The sequence below is a fragment of the Stegostoma tigrinum genome, chromosome 7 (assembly GCF_030684315.1).
Source record: "Stegostoma tigrinum isolate sSteTig4 chromosome 7, sSteTig4.hap1, whole genome shotgun sequence".
Lineage (NCBI taxonomy): Eukaryota > Metazoa > Chordata > Chondrichthyes > Orectolobiformes > Stegostomatidae > Stegostoma > Stegostoma tigrinum.
The window spans coordinates 58,989,492-59,016,714 of record NC_081360.1 but is presented as its reverse complement, the minus strand read 5'-3'; the positions used below and the strand labels follow the sequence as shown (position 1 = coordinate 59,016,714).

Here is a 27,223-nt window from a genome sequence, read left to right as displayed (position 1 = left end):
AAAACCAGTTTATTTGTTAAAAATTTAGAAAATTAGATCTTTTGGGATATGAGAACAGAAATTTCTATCTAATAACAAAAACATGACCCGGAATTCAAATCTTTGGTGTTGTAGCAGCAGCCTTTCTACTTTTCTGTTTCATGTTGCAACAGTGCAAGATTATATATTTAATTTTTTCAAGTATGCTTCTGTATGATAGCTTACTTTTAGAGGATTCTGATGATGACGAAGGTGATATCTGCCGTATATGCCAGATGGGACCTGGAGCTACAATACCTCCAAATCCTTTAATACAGCCATGCAACTGCACTGGTAGCTTGCAGCATGTTCATCAGGAATGCATGAAGAAATGGCTGCAATCAAAAATAAACTCAGGTAATACGGGCATTTAGATGAGCAGTGTGGTAGCTGTAGAGTATTTGATTTTAACTTATTCCTCACTGCAAGATGGGTTAATGACTTGGATTTGGGCTGAATCTTCAAAGTTACTTGCCAAAAGTATTTCCAAAAGGCTTGTCTTTCCTTGATCGTACTTTACCACCTACTCTTAAAATCGCATGTCCTCCCTGTGGCTCAGGTTTCAATATCTAATAGAATGGAAACGTAGATAATAGGATCTGGGCAAGTGGAGAGACAAGCAAACTGTCTTCTCAGCTTTGTTAATAGGGCCATAGAATGCAAGACCAAGGAGTTTGTTTTGAACTTACACAAGACCATTGTTATGCCTCACTTGAGAAATTTTGTACAGTTATGGGTCCCACCTTGTAGGAAATACATTGGAGAGGGTGCAGAAGCACTATATAAGAGTGTGTCCAAAAATGAGAAACGTCAGTCATGAGAATAGTTTGAAAAAAATTAGGACTCTTTGGAGAGAAAAGGGCTGAGAGAAGATATGGTCGAGATTTTCAAAATCATGAGCAGGCTAGACACAGTTGATAGGGAGAAGCTGTCCCTGTTCATAAAAGAAAAAGAATGTGAACGCTGAGATTTAAGGTGTTCTGTGAATTAAGCAAGGGTGACATGAGAAATCTTCCTCACGAGGTATGGAATGCACCCTCTGGAAATGTGGTGCAGGCAGGTTCAGTTGACACATTCAGGAGAGCACCAATGATAATTTGTATAGAAATGGTGTGCAGGAATATGGGGCAAAGTCAAGAGATTGTGCCTGCACTAGTTCTATTCCTTAGGACCAATGGGTCAAATGGCCTCCTTCTGCACTACTAGTTCTGTGAGGTGCAGGAGTTGGTCATTCGTCCCTTCGAACTTGCTCTGCCATTCAATAGGATCATGGCTAATCATCCAATTAATGCCCTGTTCCTTCTTTCTCCCTACACTCTGTTTCCTTTCACCCAAAAATCAATGTCATCCTTGAAAACAAATGCTGTGATGTTGGTCCTTTTGATTTTTTTTCATCCTGTTTGTTTTCAAAAGGAAAGGCTTCAGGTGCTGATGAAAGGAAATTTTCTCAATTAAGAAAGAATACCTGAAGGAAAATCCCTTTGGATTTGAACTGTGTTGTTTGATGGCCATGGAGCAGATTGTCTGTCTGTCTGTCTGTCTGTCTGTCTGTCTGTCATTTGCTTTTTCAAAGTTCCCTCTTGATTAGGATTCATGTGAATTGAGAACTAAATCACAACTGGCGTTCACATCGTATTTGATTTGCGTCATCTCTGAGGTGGTAATTATGTAGAAACGGTCCAGGATTGATTGCTGTCTGACGCAGTATAAATTGATGAAGGAGTTGCAATAATTGGTCTATTCATGTACTTCGTGTGAATGGTAACTACGAAGAATAACTGGGAAATGTGTGTTAAGGCATGATTCTATTGCATTACAAACTAATAAGTGTATAACCAAGCATGTTAAATAGATATTGTCTACTAAAAACAATACAGGTGCTGATTTGACTGCTGTAACCACCTGTGAATTGTGTAAAGAGAAGCTGCAGCTGGATTTTGAAGATTTTGATGTTCATGAATTGTATAGAACACATGCAGATGAACAGGTATGTATAGGTTTGTGTAGCCTTTTTAATTGACAGGCTCAAATGTAATTGTTAGATTATTTGTTTCATGTTATGAAATTCATTATTGATCTTGGAAAGATATTCACTATATACGTGATATTTTTAGGGATCTATTTAGCTCTCAATTCTCTGGAACAGTTGTATGCGCCAAGTTTTAAGAGTTGCTGTGTCTCTTTCTGTCACACGTGGAACTTGGTTCAGTTTGAGCAACAGTCTTGTTGGGCAATGGTCAGGATTTTGAAAATTCCCTATTCAGGTTTCTAATCTGTTGTATCGGTTTCAGTGTTCAATTTACTGTTGCATGCAAATCTTCCTTTTTAAATGTTGTCCTTGTTATCCAGCCTCTAAATACATATTTGAAGACATTTTTCTCAGACCAACTGATGCAATAGTCTATTTGCAATGAAATACTGATGGTTGGGGAGGGCTATACAATGAAATAATGACGGTTTGAGAGCAACTCTTTCGAGTTACAGGGAGGGAAGAAAAGTAAAGAGAAAACAAACTCCACAGCCATGGCTAGTTCAAGTGTTCTGATGTCTGTAAGTTTATTTAATGAATGTCTGAGAGTTCAAGACCAGGGGAGAACTGTTTTGATGCTTGATCAATGCTGAACTGGCTAACGTCGGCTAGACTAAGGGCATTTCGCACTATTTCAAAAGCCTCTGGGGCACTACAGTTAATATCAATATCCCAGAGTGGGGAAGAAGGAAATTGGCCAGGATTCTTATCCTGTGTTATGCAATGCAAGAATTCTTGTTTGATAATGCATATATTTGCAAAAGTGGACGTCCAGTATCAGATAGCTACCACTCATTTGTTAATTGATGTGGGAGAATGATCTCAAAGAAAAGATAATCCAACTTGAATGGCAAAGTCTCTAACGTAGATGTTTTTTAATCAGCCTGTTCAGACACGTCTGGTGGAGGTGACACTTGAACCTAGGCCCACTGGCCCACAAGTAGGGACATTACCACTGCTCCACAATGACCTATGAATATAACAATTGTACTTGTGCATGCCTGCAGTTTGGAATAATCCAACCTGTCATAAATAGATATTTGAATTATTTCTCCTGAGTGTCAAGTGAACTTCTACAGATGATCAGCAGAAGAGAAATGCTGTAGCATAAATGGTGTTGCATAGTTTCTAGAGAGTTTTCAGGAATCTTCTGCAGTAATGACAAACAGCCCGAGTAGGTAGAAGGAGCTGAACACTATTTCTACCTGCAAGAATTGGAATGTAAATCTGGCTGAATCCGACAATCGGAAATTCACTTTCTCTTGCTCTAAGGAAATATTCTGTCTGTTTAAATTTCTGCTTCAATCCGATAGATCTATTGGATTTTAAAAAAACACTGAATAAATATACAGTTGCAAATAAAGAAGATAGTCTATTATACGTATTCATGATTCAGCGTTAATACTGTCTCACTTTTTGGGCCTTTTAACAACTGCATATCAGACTGCCACTAATTTTTAATGAACAAAGATGGTTAAACTCAATAAATCTTTGTGTGCTGATCAGTGATGTAGATTTTTAATTTTAACGTTCTCTGTATGTTTTTTCACAATTTATTTTAGGCACAGTATGAATTCATCAGTTCTGGTCTCTACCTTGTCCTGTTACTTCATCTGTGTGAACAGAGATTTTCTGATATGATGGGTGGTGCGAGTGAATCACGGACTAGACTTCGGGTGAGTGATTAACTGAAATATGGAATACAAAAATAACTAACTTGAAGAATAGAAACTTAGAAACACGATTATAACATTTTGACTCATAGAAAATTAGCATCATAGAATCCCTACAGTGTGGAAACAGGCCCTTCGGCCCAACAAGCCCACACCAATACTCAGAGAATCCCTCCCAGACCCGTCCCCCTATAATCCATCTAATCGACACATCTCTGAACACTGTGGTCAATTTAGCATGGCCAATCCATCTAGCCTGCACATCTTTGGACTGTGGGAGGAAACCGAAGCATCTGGAGGAAACCCACGCAGACACAGGGAGAATGTGCAAACTCCACACAGACAGTGGCGCAAGGGTGGAATTGAACTCAGGTCCCTGGCGCTGTGGGGCAGCAGTGCTATCACGGTTAATCCTTTTGACCATTGACAATGTGTTCTTTGCATCAGCTTAACTCTATCTGTGTAACTGATTGCATAACTGATTGCATAACTGTTGTCAGCTTAAAGGCAAATAGTATAAATAACCACTTCAATGCTTTGTCACTGTGGGGTAGCTATTTTCTGAAATTATCTGCACTGCAAGGTGGGCAAAAAGTGAAGCAATCATTTAATTTACTTTCATGTGAACAAAGGGATTTAAAAAGTTTAAGATTAAATATGACTTGCTAGCTTCTTGATCCCTTATTTATAAAGTTGTAGACTGTTTGTTTGAGTTTCATGTGAATACTAATAGTTTGTGTAAATAGTATCCGAAGAACCAGGTCAGCTACTACTTTGAATAATATGAGGAAGTGGCTCACCAACGCAAGGTTCATTGGTGGTGCAGTTTTAAATATATGTTATCAATTCAGCGCTGCACGACAAGATTATCTACCAGCTGGATGGTGTTGTATTTGAGAGTTGTACTGCCCTTTTTGTTTTCCCCCCCCTCTTTGGTACTTGGGTGAAGCCAGATATTTGGTTTTGACGTTGTCCACTTTTCTTACAGTTCATCCATCTGGCAAGAACCCTTCAGCAGCACATACAAGATCTTGAAAGTAGGTTTTTGAATACCCTTTAGGGCCCGAAATTGTGGTTGATCCATTGGTCTTTGTTGCCCATTATTAGAATTGTACTGTATTTTCAGTCTATCTGTGAAAACTGAATGTATTGGCATGCTACTCTGGAAGTCCAAGCGCAAGAATGTTTCAGAAAGTCATAATCCCAAATACTAAAAGTCAACACTAAATATGTAAAGTTGTCTTCCTTTAAAAATAAATCAAGTACTTTTATTGACTGAAAAGATGGTAGAACTCGGAGTGGTAAGGGCGTGGAACACCCTGCCTGCCAATGTAGTTAACTCAGCCACATTAGGGACATTTAAACAGTCCTTGGATAAGCATATGGATGATGATAATGATGGGATAGTGTAAGGGGAGGGGCTTAGATTAGTTCACAGGTTGGCACAACATCGAGGGCCGAAGAGCCTGTTCTGTGCTATGTTGTTCTATGTTCTGTAAGTGCAACAGGTTTCAAAGACGTCTGCCATAAAATTCAATGATTCTCAATGAAGCACTACTGATACAGTTCAAATATTTGTATTTGACCCCCTTTTACAGAACACTGTATTAACTCTTTAGAAGAGGTCAGGAACACATGTTAGTCCAACTCCTGATTCCAAGTTACTACTTTCTGATATCATTCAGATTTTACAAGAAGCTAAAACATCAAGCAATTCTATTTCATTAATAAGTTACTGACACAGTGATTTTTCTGCCACTAACAATTATCATGTGGTCTCTGAAGTTTACTATGTCAATATCAATCTCTTCTCCTGGTCAATATTTTAACCCCGAAGTTACTTGAGAATGCAGTTGTAGCTCAGCTAGTACTCAATCATATTAAGGTGAGTCAGTATCTTTTTCAATTCTTGTGTTCTGGTATATCTCTTTAGTAATTAATTTGTTGCAATGCCTTTTCTACTTGGGAAGGTAGTGGTGTAATGGTAATGTCATCGGGCTAGTAATCCAGAGGCTCAGGCAACTGCTTTGTGTAATGGGTTCAAATCCCGTAGCAGCTGTGGAATTTGAATTTGATTAATAAATCTAGAACGTAAAACTAGTTTCAGTGATGACTATCATCAATTTTCTTTAAAAGCCTTTGGATTCAATCATTTCCTTTCCTTCTCTTATCCTTACCTTGTCTCCTGAATGGAGTTCCAGGCATACAGTAGTTCCAACTGACTGAACTGCTTTCTATCATGGTATAGGAAGCCACTCCATTAAGGACATTTAGGAATGACATGCACGCACACTTACATCCCTTTGATCATCCCAAATAAACAGAAGTAGGGATTTCTTACTGGCGTTATATAGCGTCTTGGTGAGATTTACCTTTGGTGGGCAAGATGGGATAAACTTGCCGTTGAGGGAGTGCAGCTCGGCACAAGGCTGATACTGGGGATGAAAGAACTACAGCATGATTAGAGATTGGTTCGACTTGGCTTGATTTCATTAGCGTTTAGAAGGAGGGTATCTGATTAAAATGTATAAAATTCTAAGAATAAGACAAACTCTATTCAGGGAGGATGTTTTCACTGTTGTGGAGCCGAGAACTAGGGGACACAGTCTCACAATGTGAGGTGAACCAATTAGGCTGAAATGAGGAACAAATCCTTCACTCAAATGTAGCATTGAAATAGAGGATTAGCCATGATCATATCAAATGATGGAGCAGGGTTGACAAGCTGAATGGCCTACTCCTGCACATTAGTTTCTGTTTCTATAACTGGCTTTTCTCTATTTGAATATGCACCTCCATATAAATGATTCTTCCATTGTGCTTGTCAGCAGAGGTGGTCCATCTTGCTGATGCTTCTGAACCCAAAAAGAGGAGACACCTGTGTTTTCCTTTCAGTGAAGTCTGTTCCATCCTCTTCTATTCATGCTTTGATGGCTTGCGTCATCTGTAGTGCACTTGAACAGACATTTAAGCGCATAAATAGAATTTCTGCAGCACTTGTGGCAAAATAACATATTGAACAGTAGTAGCTCCAAAGAATTTCCCAGTCAGAATGGTTTTGGAAATCCTGAAATGGCTGTCATAGCTGTTGATGGCTCATCTCGTGTCAGCCTCTTGGCTAATATACTGGAGAAGCAACCACGGCCTGCAGCGCTATACTCCTAACAAATAATCAATGCCTTCTGGAGAGGGAAATGGAATTAATTAATAGGGAAAGGTGGAGGTAAAAACAGTTTTAAAAAGCTTGTTAATGCATTGGTTCTTTTCAAAGCTGCCGCTCTAAGTTTTATTTCCATTATCATTAATTGTCCACCCTTGTTGATTGCTGGGTGTTCAATATACTGGCATTTATAAATGCAATATTTAATAGCACTAATAATGGGCCTGAATAATTTGATCAGCTGAAGTTCACTGTTTGATAGCACAGTTTAATTTTCCTCCTCAACATATACTACTTTTTTCATACATTGGTAACAAAGCCAGTTGTAGCAGTACTAATTAAAGAATTTGAGAGTGGGCTAACATTTTACCAGAAACCGAAGTGGACCAACTGGGCAACAAGACCAGAGCAGAAGAGAAACCAAGAATTCTGCAACAACTAACTTAGGCCCTGATTCCCCAAAGCCCATCCACAATCAGCAAGGCGCAGTTCAGAAAAATGATGGAATACTGTCCACTTGCCTGGATGAGTAAAGCTCCAACAACACTCATCTCAACACTATCCAGGAGAAAACAGCCCATTTGATTAGCACCTGCATCTAACACCTCGATCATGCATTCTGTACACCACTGACACTTAGTGGCAGTAGCATGGACCATCTAGAAGATTCATTGTGGCAACTCTCCAAAAATCTTTCAACAGTACCTTCCAAATCCATGATCTCAGCCACCTAGAAGGACAATGATGCTGCCAGCATAGGAACACCACTTCATGCATTTGGGAGTGGGTGAGATCCCTATCTAATAAAAGAATAGCTTCTTAAAAATGTCATGAAATCTTTGAGCTTTGAAACTATGCGCAAGACATTTTCCTGTATTAGAAGTAATTGCTCGGTAGTATGTAAACAGTACAGTGAACCCATCAATTTAAAGTTTTTGTCAACTGTGATGGGTGTATTCTCCATGCCAATGCCTGTATTAATCATAGTCTACTTAGCAGTGAATCAGCATACTCTTCTCACGTAGTATAAATGTTCATTTTCCCCTTGTATTTGATATTCGTGTGAAATGTCCTGGTAAGTGTAAGACAAAAAGCTTTGACAAAATCTGTTTCTTGCCCAGCAAATAACAAATTGTTTTTGTTATTGTTATTGGCATAATCTGGTTTACTTAATAAAAGTTGGTTCTCATGTTGGACAGTATGAACTGCATTTTGCAAGCACTGTCTGGTTTAACACTATCAGCTTGCTGCCTGTTGAAGTCAGTCTGAAGGATGTGTTTGTAGTTCGCTGGTTGGAGATCTACCAAGAGCTTTGACTTTAAATTTAAACATTCCTAAAAGAAAATATGCTATTCTCAGTTAGCAAAATGAAAATGTGTATTCGTTTACAATTGCACAAATTTGTCAAGCCATTTAAAAAAAATCTAGGATAGAGTCCAATTTTGGCACCATTCTATTTTGGAATTCACTTGGATGGAATCAAACTCCAATTGTTAGATTTTCATTCTATAACAAGCAATGATAAACAAATGCTTTAAGTATGCATTTTCTAAACTGAACCTTCAGGTAACAAATTAAGAAAAACGAAGCAAGTTAGAGTCAGCATGGATCAAATGGGAGTGATGCCCTCAAAAGAAGCTCAGTTTAGATGCTAAACATTAGTGGCAGTGGCAGTGGCAGTGGCAGCCCAGGATGATGTGGAGGATGTTACTTCTCAGATAGCCCTCAGTGATTGACAACTTCGCAGATCATACCAACTGTATTTGGAGGATTGGCTTGACTGCTGTAGAGTTAGAAATGTGACTGAACTCATGCCTTCCTTTACATCCCCCAGCTGTCATTCGCTATTAGATAATCTGCATCCATCTGATAAGAGCTCTTGTTTCAGTAGAAGATTTAGTGATTTTATTTTTAATTTCTAATGTGATGCTTCATTAGCTTCAAGCTTTCGTGTTGCAAAGGTGTCCAGGTGAGGCAAAAAAGGTGGGATGCCACTGTCACTTTTGTGCCTGTTAGTGCTGCTAATCATTTTCTCCCTGCATTTCTAGTTAAAGGCAGATGCTTTTATGTATTTGCTGCCAGTACACTCGCTCGTTCCAATCAGCCTCACTATGTTAATGACACATCTACCTGTAATAGGAGAAGCAGCACACCGCTGATTCTGTGACTTCCAAGTACCAGGGTGACTTTCTTCCCATTGATCGTCTCCTGTCCTGTGATAGCATTTTCCTGCTTACTTTAAAGAGCCTTCCCAGGGGAAATTGCCTGCCTCCCTGTCACCAGGTATTTTGACTCTGCTTGAAGCAGTATTTACAGTGAAATACCAGCACAATGAACCGGTTGAAAGAACAGTATGGATAACAGGGTAAGCTTGCATTCAAAGAGGATTAAAATCTTTTGTGCAAGTTCTGTTTGTTGTGTGAGATTTCCAGAATGAAGTTCAAGCATGGCAACATCCATACCCCAAACACTGGCCCCTCCTTGAGAACATCATCGTCAGAGTGAGGGGTCAGAAAGATGTTAAAATCGCCCTCCACTGCTGGATGGACCATTGCCTGATCTGAGCCAGGATCAACATAAATATAGTCCTGCTGCAGCAGAGACAACAGAAGCAGTGCTACAAGAAGTATTCAAAGACCCAAAAAAAGAAGCCTCATACAACCACTCCTTTCCACAAACCCAGCGACCCTTGACACCAAGTCGAAGGATTTCAACAGCCTCTGGTCTCTGCTCAAGACCGTTATCATTAATGCCTGTAAAAATTTGGTCAGTCACTCAACCAGGAAACACCAAGACTAGTTTCATGAGAATTATGAGGAGATTCAAGAACTGATAAGCTGGAAGCGCATGGCATTTTTTGAATTAAAATAACAGTTGCACTCGGCAGAGCAAAAGGCAGGTCTACAGCTGACTGAAGGCTGAGGTCCAACCACAAACCCATGGCATAAAGAACAGGTAGGAGGTGGAGAAAACACTGGAGGCCCAATGAAAGGGCCACAAACATGGTATGCAGGGTTTCGTCTGTGCTGTCAATCCCACTCAGGGACCAATCAGCCAAGGCCCCACCTCCTGCCAGCCAAATACAAAATGACACTTAACAAAGACAAAGATGTTATCAAACAACACAAATGGGGAGAACTTCAGAGGCCTCCTCAGCCAGGGCTCTCTGGTCGATCTGAGCATCCTTGAACGTATCTCACAGCAAGTTACATGCTGGAAGCTCAGCAATATTCCAACCACGAACGAAGTAGAGAAGCTGGCGGATGGCCTTAAGAACAAGGCTGTTAGAGCAGTTGGTTTCCTGGCTGAGGCATTGAAGTGTGGAGGCAAAGAACTCCTGCTGCAGCTACACACCCTTGTCTGCCTTACCTGGAAGGAAGAGAGCATCCTAGGAAAGCTCAGTGATGCCACAGTTGTGAGCATTTTCAAAAAAGGAAAGCATGTCCGACTGTGGTAAATACAGGGGAATTTCCCCGCTGTCGACAATTGGAAAAGTCGTTGTGAATGCCCTCCTCAACCATCTCTTCCCTGTGGCTGAGGAACTCCTCCCAGAATCCCAATGTGGCTTTCAACCATGGAGAGGCACAATGAACATGATTTTCACTGTATGACAGCTGTGATAGAAATGAAGAGTGAAGAACCTACCCCTGTACATGGCCACCTTTGAGCTTACTAAGGCTTCCTCCTCCAATTTGGTTGAGCCGTGAAGTTTGTCATCATCCCTATGCCTGTTTCACAACAACGTGCAAGTTGTGACTTATGACAAATGGCTCCATCACTTACCTATTCCCCATTCGGACTGGTGTCAAGAAGGGCTGCATCATCATCCCAACGCTGTTCTTGATCTATGTTGCTGCAATGCTTTGCGTCACTGCAGACAAGCTCCCTGCTGAAGTGGAGCTAACTTAGAATCAGTGGAAAAATTATTCCATCTCTTTCGAGCCAAAACCAAAGTCACCCGAACCAGTTGGTCATGGACCCGCAGTATGCGGATAAAGCTTGCGTGTGTGCAACCTCGGACAATGTACTCCAGACCATCGTCAGTACCTTTTGAAGAGGCATATAAGAGCATGAGTCTCACCCGAACATCTGTAAGATGAATGTTCTTCGTTCACCTGGTCTGGCATTGTGGAATGAACCCTGATCATCAAAGTCCATGGGAATGCCTTGGAGAACATTGACCACTTCCCAATACCTTTGTCAAAGGTATTCACGAAGAGAGCTAGTGCAGCCTTCGGTGGTCTGAGGAAAAGGGTGTTTGAGAGCAACATCAAATCCAGCACTGACATCATGGTTTACAGAGCTGTGTTTATTCCTACCCTCCTATATGGCTGTGAGATGTGGACTTCCTGCAGCAGACACCTCAAGGCACTGATGCAATACCATCAATGCTGCTTGCACTAGATCCTGCAAATCCGCTGGGGAGAAAAAGACACACCAATACCAGTTCTTCAACAGGCCACTGACTATACTTGATCGACTGCAACAGGCTTGGCATGCCACTTGCATAACCAACAGGAAACTCTCCAAGCAGGTGGTCTGCTCCCAGCTTTGAAATGGCAGGCCAGCCCCAGGTGGACAGAGGAAGCACATCCTTGATACCCTCAAGGCCTCACTTGTAGAGTGCAGCATTCCTACAGACATCTGGGAATCACTGGCCCAAGACTGTCCAGAGTGGAGGAGGAGAATCCTGTAAGGTGTTGAGCACCTCAACTTGCTATCAGGGAAAAAGCAGAAGCTAGGCAAAAACAACGATAAGGGCGCACTGCCAAACTAACGCCACCCCTTCTCGTGACCACCCCATGACCACCTATTGCCCCAAGTCTGACAGAGCTTGTGTAAGCTGTATCAGTTTGTACAGCCATCTACAGCCTCACCCTGACATTGGAAGAGAGTCATCCTCGTCTGCTAGGGACTGCTAATGATTAAGTTTAACTTCATGATTCCTTAACATATCGGTAGGTAGTGGTTTGTTCTCATAGACCCTTGTCTGTTCACCTTGCTGGATTAACCACAAGTTCTTTGTGGCGAGATAAAGTTGACAAATCTAATACATTAATATGTTAGATTTCCAAAAGATCCTCAATGTAGCACATGAGGTCACTAAAGAAAGTCAGAACATAGGAGTAAGGAGACAAGTAGCAGAATGGATGGCTTGCTTAAAAGCAGAAAACTCAAAGTAGCAGTAAGCAATATCTATAGCTTGGCCGATGGTGGAAGATGGGGCGGCATGAATATCAGTGCTGACCCTACTGTTGATTACAATTTGGTAGCAATTTAGACATTGAAATCAAAAGAAATTTAAATTTGCAGTTGAAAACAAATTGGTTGAGACTGCCAATGTGGAAGGATCCAACTAATTAGAGGAAGTCATTCATAATTTTGCAAATAGGGTATAGAATTAGAAAGTGAATTTCAATATAGATTGTGTGGTCTAAAATTTGCTATTCATGCACCGAAGATGAAAATCTTTCGTAACATGCTGCTTGGACTTGTCAGACACAATTACTTTGTTTTCTGAACTATATATTCTCTGTTTGGATCATAAAGCTTTCCAATAACCAAGCACAATCATACAATGCACATCTTTTGTACCAGGACAAGTTAACGAAGCAATTTTTGAAGAAAACATTCTGTACAAAAGTAATCGTGTACACATAGTTGTTTTGGCAGCAGCTGGAGTTTTGTGGCCGGTTTTGGGTGGTGGTTCTTTTAATCAGGGAAAAGTATAAAAGAGTTTGCCAGATAATAATAACAATTATTGACTGACAAGGTCAGAAAAGTTTGGACATGTTTCATTAGTATCGGAAATTAAGAAATATGATTGAGCAGTTTAGAACCGTCACCAAAAGAAAGATGGAAAACTTCATGTTTTTCTTTCTGAAGCGGTGGTTAAGACATAAAATGCACTTCGAGAAACAGCTTTTAAAATTAAAATGGGTTACAGTCATTTCATTGTACAGAAATTGAATATTGCTGAAAAGAGGGTCTTGTTACTGAAGCATTTTATCTTTTACTCATTGGGACAAGCTGCTGCCAAATTTTAAACAATTACATCACTTCTATATGACAGGAGAAAAGAGTGCTGATTATGTGGCATGCTGATTATGTTGTATGTGTATTTTCTCTTGGAGAGGCAATTTTTAAGGAAAACATATATGCAATGTTGTGATTTTTGTCTGGCAAATATTCTGCAAATTGCACCTTGAAATGATTCAATTTGCTGTAATATCTGCTTTATAACTTGTTTTGTGTTCTACTATTTTAAATAAACTGCCATTGAGTTAATAAGTCCCTGATGAGAATTGCTCTTTGGAACATCTATGTTCTGGTAAGAGGTTTTCAAATATCATGCTAATGAATATTTAGTAAGCAAATTAATCTACAAGTGAAATAGATGGTCAAGAACATGCTAAAGTTTGTTCATTACAGCAGTTGAGCAAACATATCCTTAGTGAGAGATTAACTTAATCGCTTGAGAAGGGCTAATGTTCAGGGTATTGCTGGATCGATGACAAGCTAGGGAAGGTCTAACGTATATTGTAAGAATGTGCCCAAAGTTCCTTGATTTAGGGAAGGTCCCTGGAATCAATTGGGCATCAAAGAGACGACAAGTACGACAGAAGAGTGTTCGAGAAACAGTGCCAACTTGAACATGGAAGAAAAGAAAACTTACAAAGTAGTGGAGCTAAAATTCAGATTTTTTGCTATGTGGTGAAGAATGAAAGGTCAAAAGGAAAAGGTTGCATGTATTGTTCAGGATAAATGCAGAATTGAGAATGTCATCTCTGAGATGAAGTCTTCAGGCAATATCTCTGCTTACAAGATGAGTGAAGAGCTGTGAGAGAAAGAAAAGAAACAGAATGACAACAAGCTCTATACCATTAATCAATTAAAAAGATTGCTAATTTATAGAACCATCTGGAGGATATTGCATGTAAAATAAATCTGACTTAGCAGGAGGAGATGGAAAAATATCAGCTTGAACTCGTTATGCTGGAGAAAACGGCAGATTTGCCAAGGAACTGCACGTCCCTCAAATAATAATGAGCAGTGATGCTGTGGTGAAAGAATTTGAGCAAGACATAAAGAAAATCAAACAAATTGAAGTGGCAAGTGCATGAATTGAATCTTAGGGGAAAAAATGTTTGAGAGGCTGGACTGATATTAGAGCAGTTTAACGTCTGGGATACAATTTAAGCTTAATTTGTTCATTTGAGACTTGAATCAAGCAAGGCAACAACACACATCTGGTGCAATAACTCTGGAAACTCAAATTATAAGTCAAAGTAGGGCAGCAACTTTCTCGGTGTACTAAAGCTCTCACTTTCCAACTCCGTCTGGGTTTGCAGAGGTGGATACTTCATCTCCAGTCTCCAGCACCTTGAAAACTTTTATTCCGGCAAAAAACTTCATTTTTAAACTTGATTTGCACCTTGATGCTGAAAGCAACTGCTTTATTAATATTAACTCTTTCCACAACACAATCTACATCATGATCAGTTACATTCTGAAAAGGAAGTGGTGAAATATTCCTCAGTACATATTCTTGATGATCTAACAGATTGTATACTTATAAGCAAAATTAACTCAAATGCATAACTTTCTTCAATCCATACTAAGTTTAGTTGTGTATAATTGCTTAACTTCAAAAATGTGCTAAAAGCCAAAGAGCACAGCTTTGATATTTTTTGATGACTTATTTTTGCCTCTTTAATCGCTGATGTTTTTTTTACTTGCCTTTGAGGTCTATATATTCTTGCAATCACAAAATGAGAACGAACTAAGCAGGGTTCCCTCTGCTATATCCGTACCCTTCAAATCTTTAGCTATTGTTTTCAATCTGTTTTCAAAGCCATGGTGCATTTCTTTATAACGTGACTGTTTTGTTACATTAAGTACAGAAATCTACATTGGTTGCAGTTAAGCAGAATAATACACTAGATATATCAAGGAATGTACTTTTGTGTGATTATAAGTAACTAAATTAATCATGAAGTTGAAATTTTAATTTCTCTCCTAATCAAAGAGCAACTTGAGGTAAAATTTTCTAAAGCAGTTGAAGCTAAAATGTGGATAGAATAGAGAAGAATCCAGAAAGTAAAACCAGAAGCTTCAAAAAGAGCTGGAAGCTCTTCAGGAACAAAACAGTAAATGCCAAGAATCTTTGAACCACTTGAAATAGCTTGAGGAATGAGATTATTTAGTGTCTATTGTGGAACAAAACTAGGATGTAATGTGTCAGATTAAGCAAATTCTGGGATAGCGATTTAAGTCCATTGGAGAAAAACATGACAACATAAACAGAAAGGATAGGCAGCAGCACTGACTGTGGAAATCAACAACTCCTCCAAACAAAATCATTGCACATTCATGTGCAGAGACCCATTCTGTGCCTGCCTCTGACCAAAAATAAATGGGTCACTCACACTTGCTAAAAATGACGTGCATTCATGAATGGACCTGTATCCTGCCAACAAAAGGAATATGCTTAATCTTTGCATCTTTTTTGAATTATCTTTGAGTTTGGGGGTTTATAGTTCCTCCATTTTCCAAGGCTTTACCACGGAGAATGCAATTAGGGTTAGGCTGGAGGAATACAGCAGGCCTGGCAGCATCAGAGGTGCAGGAGAATTGACATTTTTCATTGGGACCCTTCTTCAGTAATGGGGAAGGGGAAAAGAGCTCAGAAGTAAATAAAGAGAGGGTTGGGGTTGAGGAAGGAATATGGGATGATGACAAGTGAGTGTAGGTTGGGAGTGGTGGGGATTGGTCAGTGAGGTGGGAGGAGCTGATAGGTGGGAGAGAAGATGGACATGTTGTGTCAGATCAAGGAGGCGGGGATGAGAGGCACGGTTGGTCATGGGATGCGGTTGGGGGTGGAGAGATTTTAAAGTTGGTGAGTTCCATGTTAGGCCATCGGCCTGTAGACTCTTTAAGCGGAATATGAGGTACTGCAATCCTCTTTGCAGGTGGCATCATTGTGACATTGGAGGAGGCCTGGGATGAATGTATCACCCAAGAAGTGGGTGTTAAAATGGTCGATGACTGGAAGGTCTTGTTTGTTGTGTAGAGCACAGATACTCTATGAAACCATTGTTGAGTCTACACTTGGTCTCACCGTTGTAGAGGAGGCCATGTCGGGAGCAGCAAATACAGGAGACCAAGTTGACAGATGTGCAGGTGAACAAACCCGTGTCTGATATGAAAGGTTTGGTTTTTGCCTTGAATGGAGGTGAGGGGACAAGTGCAGGAGCAGGTGTAGCACTTCCTGAGGTTTCAGGGAAAGGTGCCAGGTAGGGTGCGGTCGTGGGGAGTGTGGAGCAGACGAGGGAGTTGCAGAGAGCGCAGTGCCTATGAAAGGCAGATAGGGGTAGGTTGGGAAATATCTATTTAGTTGTGGGGTCAGATTGTAGGTGGCGGAAGTGGCAAGGAATAATACGTTGAATGTGCAGGTTGGTGGGGTGATATGTGAGGACAAGGGAAATTGTCTTTGTTATGTTGGGTAAGAGGATGTAAGGGCAGAAGTGCGGGAAATGTAAGAGATGTGATTGAGGGCATTTTCGATCAGTGGACGGGCTAAGTTACAGTCATTGAAATAGGAGGACATCTGGGATGTTCAGGAGTGGAACGTCTCATCTTGGGAGCAGAGATAATGGGAATTGCAGATGCTGGAGAATCCAAGATAACAAAAGTGTGGGGCTGGATGAACACAGGCCAAGCAGCATCTTAGGAGCACAAAAGCTGGCGTTTCAGGCCTAGACCCTTCATCAGAAAAGGGGGATGGGGAGAGATTTCTGAAATAAATAGGGAGAGAGGGGCATGCGGACTGAAGATGGATCGAGGAGAAGATAGGTGGAGAGGAGAGTATGGGTGGGGAGCTTGGAAGGTTACAACACATCGTCCTCCGACACTTCCGCCGTCTACAATCTGACCCCACCACCAAAGACATTTTTCCCACCCCACCCTTGTCTGCTTTCCAGAGAAACCACTCTCTCCGTGACTCCCTTGTCCGCTCCATGCTCCTTCCAACCCCATCACACCTGGCACTTGCCCCTGCAACCGCAGGAAGTGCTACACCTGCCCCCACACCACCTCCCTCACCCCCATCCCAGGTCCCAAGATGACATTCCACATCAAGCAGATGTTAACCTGCACATCTGCCAGTGTGGTATACTGCATCTGCTGTACCCGGTGTGGCTACCTCTACATTGGGGAAACCAATTGGAGGATCGCGGACCGCTTTGCAGAACACCCACGCTCGGTTCACGATAAACAACTGCACCTCCCAGTCGTGAACCATTTCAACTCCCCCTCCCATTCCTTAGACGACATGTCCATCATGGGCCTCCTGCAATGCCACAATGATGCCACCCGAAGGTTGCAGGAACAGCAACTCATTCTGCTTGGGAACCCTGCAGCCCAATGGTATCAATGTGGATTTCACAAGCTTCAAAATCTCCCCTCCCCCCACTGCATCCCAGCACCAGCCCAGTTCATCCCAACCTACTTCACCTGTTCTTACTCTCCTTTATCCCCTCCTCCTACCTCAAGCCGCACCTTCGTTTCCCACCAACTAACCTCATCCTGCCCCCTTGACCTGTCCGTCCTCCCCGGACTGACCTATCCCCTCCCTACCTCCACACCCATACTGCCCTCTCCACCTATGTTCTCCTCTATTCATCTTCAGTCTGACTCCCCCTCTCTCCCTATTTATTTCAGAATCCTCTCTCCATCCCCCTTTTCTGATGAAGGGTCTAGGCCTGAAACATCAGCTTATGTGCTCCTCAGATGCTGTGTTCATCCAGCCCCACACTTTGTCATCTTGGGAGCAGTTGGGGTGGAGGAATTGAAGTCTGAGATCGCATCCTTACAGGAGGGTCGGTGAGACGGGGAAAAGTCCCAGGTAGCTGTGCGAATTGCTGAGCTTGAAGTAAACATCACTTTTGAGGCAGTCACCAGCGATGGAGACAGATAGGTCTAGGATGGAGATGGAGGTATCCGAGATGGCACCGGTGAATTTGAGGTTGGGCTAAAAAGTGTTAGTAAGGTTGATGAACTGTTCAAGCTCCTCGTGGGGGTACGAGGTAGTCCCAGTAGAGTTATTAATGTAGCAGAGGAAGAGTTGAGGTGTTGGTACAGTGGCACTGGGGAAAAGGGACTGTTCCACGTACGCTATGAAGTGGCAGACATGTGGGTGCCCGTGGCCACCCCCTTAGTCTGTAGGAAGTGGGAGGAGTTACAGGAAAAGTTGGTAAGGGGAAGGACAAGTTCTGTTAAGCAGATGAGGGTATCAGTGAAGGAGCCGTGTCCTTGGCCCCTCACCTCCATTCAAGGCCCAAAACAAAACTTTCATATCAGACAGGGGTTCACCTGCACGTCCGTCATCTTAGTCTACTGTATCTGCTGCTCCTGATGTGGCCTCCTCTACATCGGTGAGACCATTTTGTAGAGCATCTGCAGTCTATACGTGACAAATGACAACACCTTCCAGTCGCCAACCATTTTAACTCACCTTCCCACTCCCTGGGTGACATGTCTATCCTGGGCTGCCTCCAGTGTTACATTGACACCACTGTAAATTGGAGGTACAGCACCTCATATTCTGCCTTGGGAGCCTACAGCCTGATGGCCTAAACATGGATTTCATTAGTTTCAAAATCTCCCCACCCCGGCCTCGTTCTACGTCCAACCCTGCTTTTCATCCCCGCCTCCTTGACCTGACCGAACCTGTCCATCTTCTCTCCCACCTATCCACTCTTCCCCCTCAATGACCAATCCCCACCACTCCCTACTGCACTCATCTATCACCATTACACTGACCTACCCCAGCCCAACCCCTCCTCTCTCTACTTATTTCCCAGCTCCCTTCCCCCTCCCCATTTCTGAAGAAAGGTCCTGCCCCGAAATGTCAACTTTCTTGCTCCTTTAATGCTACCTGGCCTGCTATGGTCCTCCAGCTGCACACTGTTATCTCTGACTCCAGCATTTACAGTTCTTGCTATCTCTGAGCAATAAGGGTTGAACTGTGCTTTAATTCTGTGCAATGTTTGTTAAGGTAATGAATGAGGTGGATAATATAGCAAATCCCCTAAGATAGTCCGTTAACTGGGATCCCAGTGCAAAATTTGCTAAATTTATCCAGAACATGCTCCACTTCAGTTTTTCCTGGTCTCTGCAGTCTAACCAGTGATTCTAAAGGGACTGCTTGAAGCCACTGAAGAACAGGTAAATTTCTCAGCTCCTACTTCCCAGGAGGACCAGATTTTCCAAGCTTCCCATAGGCTGTTAGCGGTTAGTAACAGACCTGTTCTGTTTCTTTCTGTCTTCTGCCCTCCCATCTTTTTTGTCTCTTTCTCCCTTTTTTGTTTTCTTTTTTCCCTTTCTTTTCTCTTTTTGTCTCCTTATTTCCTCCTCCCTTTCTCTTTCCCTCTTTTACTTCTTTCTTCGCTTCCCTGCTCCTCACTCCGTGTCTCTGACTGTGTGTCTCTCTCCCTCTCCCTCGCTCGCGCGCTCTCTCTCTCTCTTCCTCCCCTGCTTAACTGTCTCTCTCTGTCCCCGCTTGCCTCCCTCTCCTCCCTCTCTCTCTCCTGGATTGCGTCTGTCTGTCTGTCTGTCTGTCTGTCTGTCTGTCTGTCTCTCTCTCTGTCTCTCTCTCTGTCTCTCTCTCTGTCTCTCTCTCTGTCTCTCTCTCTGTCTCTGTCTCTGTCTCTCTCTGTCTCTGTCTCTGTCTCTCTCTCTCTCTCTCTCTCTCTCTCTCTCTCTCTCTCTCTCTCTCTCTCTCTCTCTGCCTGTCTCTCTCTCTCTCTCTCTCTCTGCCTGTCTCTCTCTCTCTCTCTGCCTGTCTGTCTCTCTGTCCTGGATTGTGTCTCTCTCTCTGTGTCTCTCCTGGATTGTCTTCGTGTCTGTCTGCCTCTTTTACTGTCTTAATCTCTTCTCCCCCCCCCCCCCCCCACTGCCCCTCCCACTTCCCTTTTTTCTCCCCTCCCCTGCAAAAAGGAGGAGTTTTGTGTGCTTCAGCTTGATATGTGAGCTGGTTTATAAAGATAATTTATAGAAACTAATTTGTGAAGCGAGTGCAATTGACTCCCACAGCTTGCTATTTTTATGGAAATTGGACCCAATTTGGAGTACAAGTCTATAAATTCTGACTTTGGTACACTCTAAACGTGCCATCTCTTTGCCATTTCCAGTTTTAAAAAAAATTGTTTCTCAATCTTCTGTTTTTTTTAAACTGAGATTCGTCTTTGACTCGCAAGGAGCTAATTTTATAAACCACCACCATAAATAACATAATGAAAAGGACACCTGTTTCAGCAATTTAGGTTTTTTTCACATTTGTTTTAAGTTATGTTCAAAAGTAGTCACTTGGTAATCAGAGATAATGGGAACTGTAGATGCTGGAGAATCTGAGATAACAAAACGTGGAGCTGGATGAACACAGCAGGCCAAGCAGCATCAGAGGAGCATAAAAGCTGACGTTTCAGGCCTAGACCCTTCATCAGAAAAGGATGAAGAATCTAGGCCCGAAACATCAGCTTTTGTGCTCCGAAGATGCTGCTTGGCCTGCTGTGTTCATCCAGCTCCACACTTTGTTCACTTGGTAATCGGGTTGATTTCTGTGCTGCAATGAGATTTTTGCCTCGGCTTTGGGAATTTTGGTGGATAAAAGGCATCTGCTCAGTAGTTAACTTCTAATCACTGCCACAGCACTGCAACAAATGACTAGCCCGGTCACTGTCTTTTCAAATTTGGTAACCAACTAAAATTATTTGTTTAGCTGTGTACATTCTTGAGCTTTGTAATTTGTAAATGAAAATTCATTTTTATTTGAAATCTTCACAGCCACAGATGAAGATTCTGAAGAGGAACAGGATAGCTTTGACAGCAGTAGAATACCTGGTGATTCTGCTTAATGGACTTGCACTGGGGCTTGTAAAGCACAAATGGCATCAGTGCAGCAGCGAGGAAAGTCCCTGTAGTCTTTATTCAAGTGGCTAAACATTGTATTCATATTTCAATATTGCTATTGCTAGTGAAGCATCAACAAAGAATAATACTGAAACATTAAGTGCAGTTTCTAAGTTTTGTGACTGCACTCAAGTAATGATGACATGCATTATAATTTGATAAAATAACAATTAAGCAAAGCTTTTTATAAGTTAGCATTAGGAACGAAGCAGCAAGGCAACACACTGTATTTGTATATAATCTACTTTTTACTTTTAATATTTTGTCTCACTGAGTCTGGTCATAAAGATTTTGCAGCAGATTATACAGCTCTGACTTTCTTTGATGAAATTTTGACCTACAAGCTCTGAATTCCAGAATTTTGCAGGAAACACAAGAACCATAGGTTATTGGATTTTTAGAACATTCTGTTAAAATTGCTACTTTTCTGCAAAGACGTTTCCTTTCATGAATACATGCACCTGTCAAATAAGGATCTTGCTGCAATTTTAAATCAATTGGTCAGACTTTTTTGTCGGGACTGAGTAGTAAATTGGTAAATGACATTCAAATAAAATGCACTCATCTTTTGAAATCCAGGTGAAATTATCTGCCTTATCAAAACATAGGATGTGGTGAATAAAGTAGCAGTTTTTGTTCATCAAATTATTAAAGATACTAAGTTTTAAAAAAATGAACTTGTCGGATTTATTATAGCTGTTGGACATAATTGAACTGCAGAATACCACTGCATTTATAACTTTTTAAACTATAGTAAAATTGCTTCACATAGTGTCTTCAACACAATACATTTCAAAGAGTGCAGTATATTTAAAATATATAAAGTAGATTTTATTTTCATGTGGGAGGAGTCTTTATTCGTAAATCATAAGATTACTATGAGCAAAAGGAACCACTCAGTCCATCTTTATTCATTTAGGTGAAGAACAAATCATTTTACTCTGATCTCCCATTTTGTAAAAACAAAAATTCAGGTTCATCAAATAGGAATATAAAACTGTTCTTTGGGTATGTCATGGATAAAGTTACATATCAGACAAATGCAAATGTTACATTTAATGTTTTGTGCTAGTTAGAAATTGCCCATAGACTTATTTGCAGCAAGTGATGCCAGATTCTGGAAATTTGAAATGCAAGGATAAATGCTAGAAATGCCAAACAATTCAGGCAGCATCATTGCACAGAGCAAGGCAACTTTGCCATTTGAGATTCTCATTTCTATTGACAGGCCATCGATCTAAAATATTAATGCTATTTTTTGTCTTTCCACAGCTACTGCCTCACCTGATGAGTGTTCCCTTTTTTTTAAGCTGACTTAACATTCACATAAGAACTAAATATTTTTGATTGATTAATTGTAATAAGTATATTTCATATTTTTTATGTAACATCTTTAAAATCAGACTTTAGCTTTCCTTTCAGGGCCTAAAAACTGTTACTACCGTTCTGAAATAGATCACTTATTCCGACAGTACATTTTGTTTCAAAGTATCTATATCCACCTGATCAAATTAATTATTGAATCTCAATCTGATGTGCAAATGGAACAACCTCTGTGTGCTCCCAAAGGTTCCACGAGCAGCAGGACCACAGCAAGTTTGATGAGCCAAATGGCCTGCTATCAAGTGTGTATGATCTTGTGAATGTCTAGTTTGACTTTTTTTGTTTTGAATAAATTAGATTGAGTTTACAGCATTTACCACTTGGACCAAGTAGCTTATTTCAATGTCAGTATTTACTCTATACATAAATCTCATTCCATCCTCCTCCTCATATTTTTATTTGTGTTCCTTTATTCCTTTCTACCTCATCTAGCTTACTCTTAAATATATCTCAACCATTGTATGTACTTCTATAAAAACTGACCCATTATTTTTGGCATCAATTCTGTACTTATTTGTATCACTTAGGTAACGATTGGCCTTAATCTTTCCAAGGATCAAAGCTCAGTGGCTGTTCCTTTCCCTTTCCTGCTCACTCCCTACAACCTTTTCGCATGCTTACTGAAAGGCAGCAGGAAGTAAGGTATGAGATAGCCAGGTGTAGAGCTGGATGAACACAGCAAGCCAAGCAGCATCAGCGGAACAGGAAGGCTGATGTTTCGGGCCTAGACCCTTCTTCAGAAATGGCTGAAGAAGGGTCAGGTCCAAAATGTCAGCCTTCCTGTTCCTCTGATACTGCTTGGCCTGCTGAGTTCATCTAGCTCTACGCCTTGTGATCTCAGATTCTCCAGCATGTGCAGTTCCTACTATCCCAGGAAGTAAAGTATGCTGTCCAGGAAAACCTTTGTGATAATCTGCATGTTTGCCAAGACTTCCTTGAACTGAGGCTCTGCTTACATTGCTACCACGGATAGTCCAAATCACAGCTCTGCACAATGACTGAGCAATCTGCTGATCTCATGCTGTCGCACTAGGACTTGGAGTTAAACGACAGTCTGTCTGACTTCAGCAGACTGGACCTTTCCAGGATATACCCATTTGTATCTTTGCAATAGGCCCACATAGCTGGCCAAACAGAGAATGCACCAGATGGTCCATGGACAGAGTGTTGTGTGGGGCCCAAATCAGGCTTGCATGTAAAGCCTTCAGATGTTCCCATGTAACCAAAAGTCAGCATTTAACAACATTTTGTCCAAAATATTGATCCCAAAAACTTGACTTTTAGCAATGTGCAATACCTCTTTGTAGTAGCTATTCCATGTTCTTGCCAACAGTAAAATTTATCTTGAATTCCTTGTATTAATGACACCCAATAACTTAGTTTTTATTTAGGTCACAGTTAAAATTGAGAACTGTGGAAGCTGTAAATCAGAAACAAAAAGTGGAAGTTGCTGGAAAAGCTCAACCAGTTCAGCAGCATCTGTGAAGAGAAATCAGGGTTAACATTTCGGGTCAAGTAACCCTTCCTCAGCTCTGATGGTAGCTAGAAAAATGTCAGCTTTTATGCAGAAGATAGGGGTTGTGAGGTCTTGGGGGAGGGAGGGTAAAGAATAAATGATAGGTGGGGTTGGAGCCCAAAGAGAGAGACAAACAGTTAGACAGACACGAGTGGTTAACAACCTAGCTAGAATAGATATTACAGGGGACTATTAGTGGCTAAAAATGTATTGTGCCCAGTAGCAGATTATGTGATAACAATGTCTGGTATGTGGGGGATAATGAGATGGGAGAGCTCAAGCCCTAACATTACTGAACTTGATTTCGAGTCCAGAAGACCGTAGGTCCCCAATTGGAATTATGACCTGTCTTGCTCTCTACAAATTGAAGCATTTTTCCCACTTCCTACCCTATCAAATTCTCTTTCTTAAAGACATCTCATGATCAATCATCAACCTTCTGCGAGATCTCAAATGTCCATTTTTTTTAAACATGGAGATCAGGAGTGTGCACAGTGGTCTGAAGTTGAACTGAGGCTTCATATGATGCAAGATATAAAGAGGATTATAATTAGGTTACTTGACCTCTGAAGCCTGCTTGCTGTTCGGTAAGATTTTGGATAATCTGATTGCAGCCTTAACTCTGCCTGCCTCTCTTCTCCCCCCCCCCCCTCAAAAACTGGCCTAACCACTGACTTCACTGTCAATCAAATTAAGTCTCAGTCATCCTTGATGAATCTACCAGCATCCATTGCTCTCTGGGGTAGAGAATTCCAAAACTTAATCCTCAACAGAAATTCGTCAGATCTGGCTTAAATAGGAGATCCTTTACTTTGAAATTATGTCCCTGATTCTAGATTCCGTTACAAGGAAGAGCAGCATCTCAGCAAAGACTTGATGGGCTGAATTGATTTCGTGTCTAAAATATTTTTATGACCTCTCAGCCTTCTGACCTAAACACTAACATTAGATCATATCTGTTGTTTCCAATAGCTGCTCATTGTTCCATCATGATAATTTGGACTTCAGCACTTTTTTTTCCCTGGTCATCAATAGCCCCATTTTTTGCCCTGCATTGTCATCCCTTTTGACTGTTATTTCGACCATATCATAGATGTTCTTGCCTCCTGCCCTACCTTATTCCCAACCTCTTCCCCTTATTAGCATTCACTCAAGATGTTATTGTCTCTACTTCTAATGCTGATGAAGTGTCGTCAGTATGAAACTTTCAGTCTGTGTCTCTCCACAAGTGCCACCTGACCTCACTGTTTCTCGTCTGCATTTCAAATTTCATGTATTTTGCTTTTGTTCTAACTTGTCAGCATTTCTTTAAAAAGTAAAACTACATCCAGTTCTACAAAATTAACTGGGGAAACGTTCATAATAATGTTTATGGTCACTGCTTCCTCCACTTTTAAGTGCAAAATAAGAATTCAAATGAGGAGCAAGAATTAAGATAAAACTACTTAGTTTGGGACAGACAATATTTTGCCAAAGCTGGATGAGCAGAGATGACCTGATTAAAGAACACCAAATCTTTACGCTGATCAGAAGGATTGTCAGTAGAGGTGAAAAAAAATTGATAAACATGGGAGTTGGAATAAAAAAGGCACATGACAAGTTTAGAGAAATCAAAGACAGCCGAATGAGAAGAATTGAGGATATGACAAACATCACACCCAGAGGATTGGAGAATTGCTAGTGTAGCATCCCTGTTCAAGCTCAGGAAAAGCAGATAAGTATGGTAACATTAGCTCAGACAAGCTGTTTGCGAGGGATGTCTTACTGTCGTATATAAAGTGTCGGTGAGACCGCACCTTGAGTATTGTGTGCACTTTTGACTCCCTACCTAAGAAAGGATATAGTTGCCATGGAGGGAATATAGTGGTGGTACACTATGAGGAGAGATTCATTCAACTGGATCTGTATTCAGTGAAGTTTAGAAAAGTGAGAGGGGATCTGATTATCCAGCCATGAAAGAATTTTATGAGTTTCAGTATAACGCAGGGAAGATGATTTCCCTGGTTGGGCAATCTGGAACCAGGTGGGGCTGGGGCCCTTGACCGTTCAGAACTGAGATGAGCAAAGAGTTCTTCATTCATAAAGTAAAGAACCTATGGAATTCTCTGCTACAAAAGGCAGTGAAGGTCAAATCACTGAATATATTTAAGCAAGAGAGAGAACCATTTAAATTTTATAGGCATCAAGAGATATGAGGAGAAAGTGGGAGTCATTGAGATAGAGGATAAATCATGCAGGCTTTCAAAAGTGATAAGAGTTCAGAGGCATTATGTTTCTGTTAGACTGAAAGATAAAGCTGGTAAAATCAGGGAACAATGAATGAACAAAGTTATTGAGGTTCTAGTGAAGAATACAGAATCATAGATACAGACAACTTTGATCAAATGAATCTCTTGAAGAGCAGAGAGAGTGTCGGGGACATTCATAACAGGGAAATCAGGAAGGTAAAGATGGGAGAGATAGTAGGAACTGCAGGTGCTGGAGAATCTGAGATAACAAGGTGTAGATCTGGATGAACACAGCAGGCCAAGCAGCATCAGAGGAGCAGGAAAGCTGACATTTCAGGCCTAGACCCTTCTTCAGAAATGGAGGAGAGGAAAGGAGTTCTGAAATAAATGGGGAGAGGGGAGGTGGATAGAAAATGGATAGAGGAGAAGATAGGTGAAGAAGAGACAGACAGGTCAAAGAGGCAGGGATGGAGCCAGTAAAGGTGAGTGTAGGTGACACTCTACTGGCTCCATCCCTGCCTCTTTGACCTGTCTGTCTCCTCTCCACCCATGTTCTCCTCTATCCATCTTCTATCCGCCCCTCCCGCTATTTATTTCAGAACCCTCTTCCCCTCCCCCATTTCTGAAGAAGTGTCTAGGCCTGAAATGTCAGCTTTCCTGCTCCTCTCATGCTGCTTGGCCTGCTGTGTTCATCTAGCTCTACACCTTGTTATCTGAGGTAAAGATAGGATATGAGATCGCCTTGGCAGATAAGTTTAAGGACAATCCAGATACTCTACAAGTACATTTAGAGCAAGAGAGCAGCTGGAGAGAGTATAGGCCCCCTTAAAGATTAACAAGGTCATTTTTGTGTTGACCCTTGAGATTGGAGAGATATTAAATGAATATTTCACATCAGTTTGTACTGTGGAGAAAGACGTGGAGGCTGGAGAACTCCGGGAAATAAATATTGATGTTTTGATAACAATTCAAATTGCAGAAGAGGAAGTGCTAGAGGTCTTAGAAAACATAGGAGTGGATAGATTTCTGGGACTTGATCAAGGGTATGCCAGGATGTCATGGGAAGTTAGGGATGAAATTATGAGGCCCCTAGCAGAAATATTTGTATCATTTATAACTATGGTTGAAATGCCACAGAACTGGAGTTGTGGCTAATGTTGCACCCTTATTTAAGAAAGGCTGAAAGGAGATGCCTAGAAACTATAGACTTGTGGATCTGACATTGGTGGTAGATAAGTTGTTGAA

The 27,223-nt window shown here is 41.2% G+C and overlaps 1 protein-coding gene across 2 annotated transcripts in view; it reads left to right on the top strand.

Annotated features, from left to right (window-relative positions):
• The window catches only part of marchf7 (membrane-associated ring finger (C3HC4) 7), a 65,813-nt gene extending 43,267 nt beyond the window's left edge, over nt 1–22,546 (top strand). For both annotated transcript variants that reach the window (XM_048534731.2, XM_048534730.2), the window contains 5 exons: nt 200–375; nt 1,896–2,005; nt 3,610–3,723; nt 4,709–4,757; nt 20,726–22,546. In XM_048534731.2, the coding sequence (XP_048390688.1) occupies nt 200–375; nt 1,896–2,005; nt 3,610–3,723; nt 4,709–4,757; nt 20,726–20,796 (520 nt within the window). In that variant the 3' untranslated portion in view covers nt 20,797–22,546. The remainder of the gene's footprint in view (nt 1–199; nt 376–1,895; nt 2,006–3,609; nt 3,724–4,708; nt 4,758–20,725) is intronic.
• Nucleotides 22,547–27,223: the final 4,677 nt, after the last annotated feature.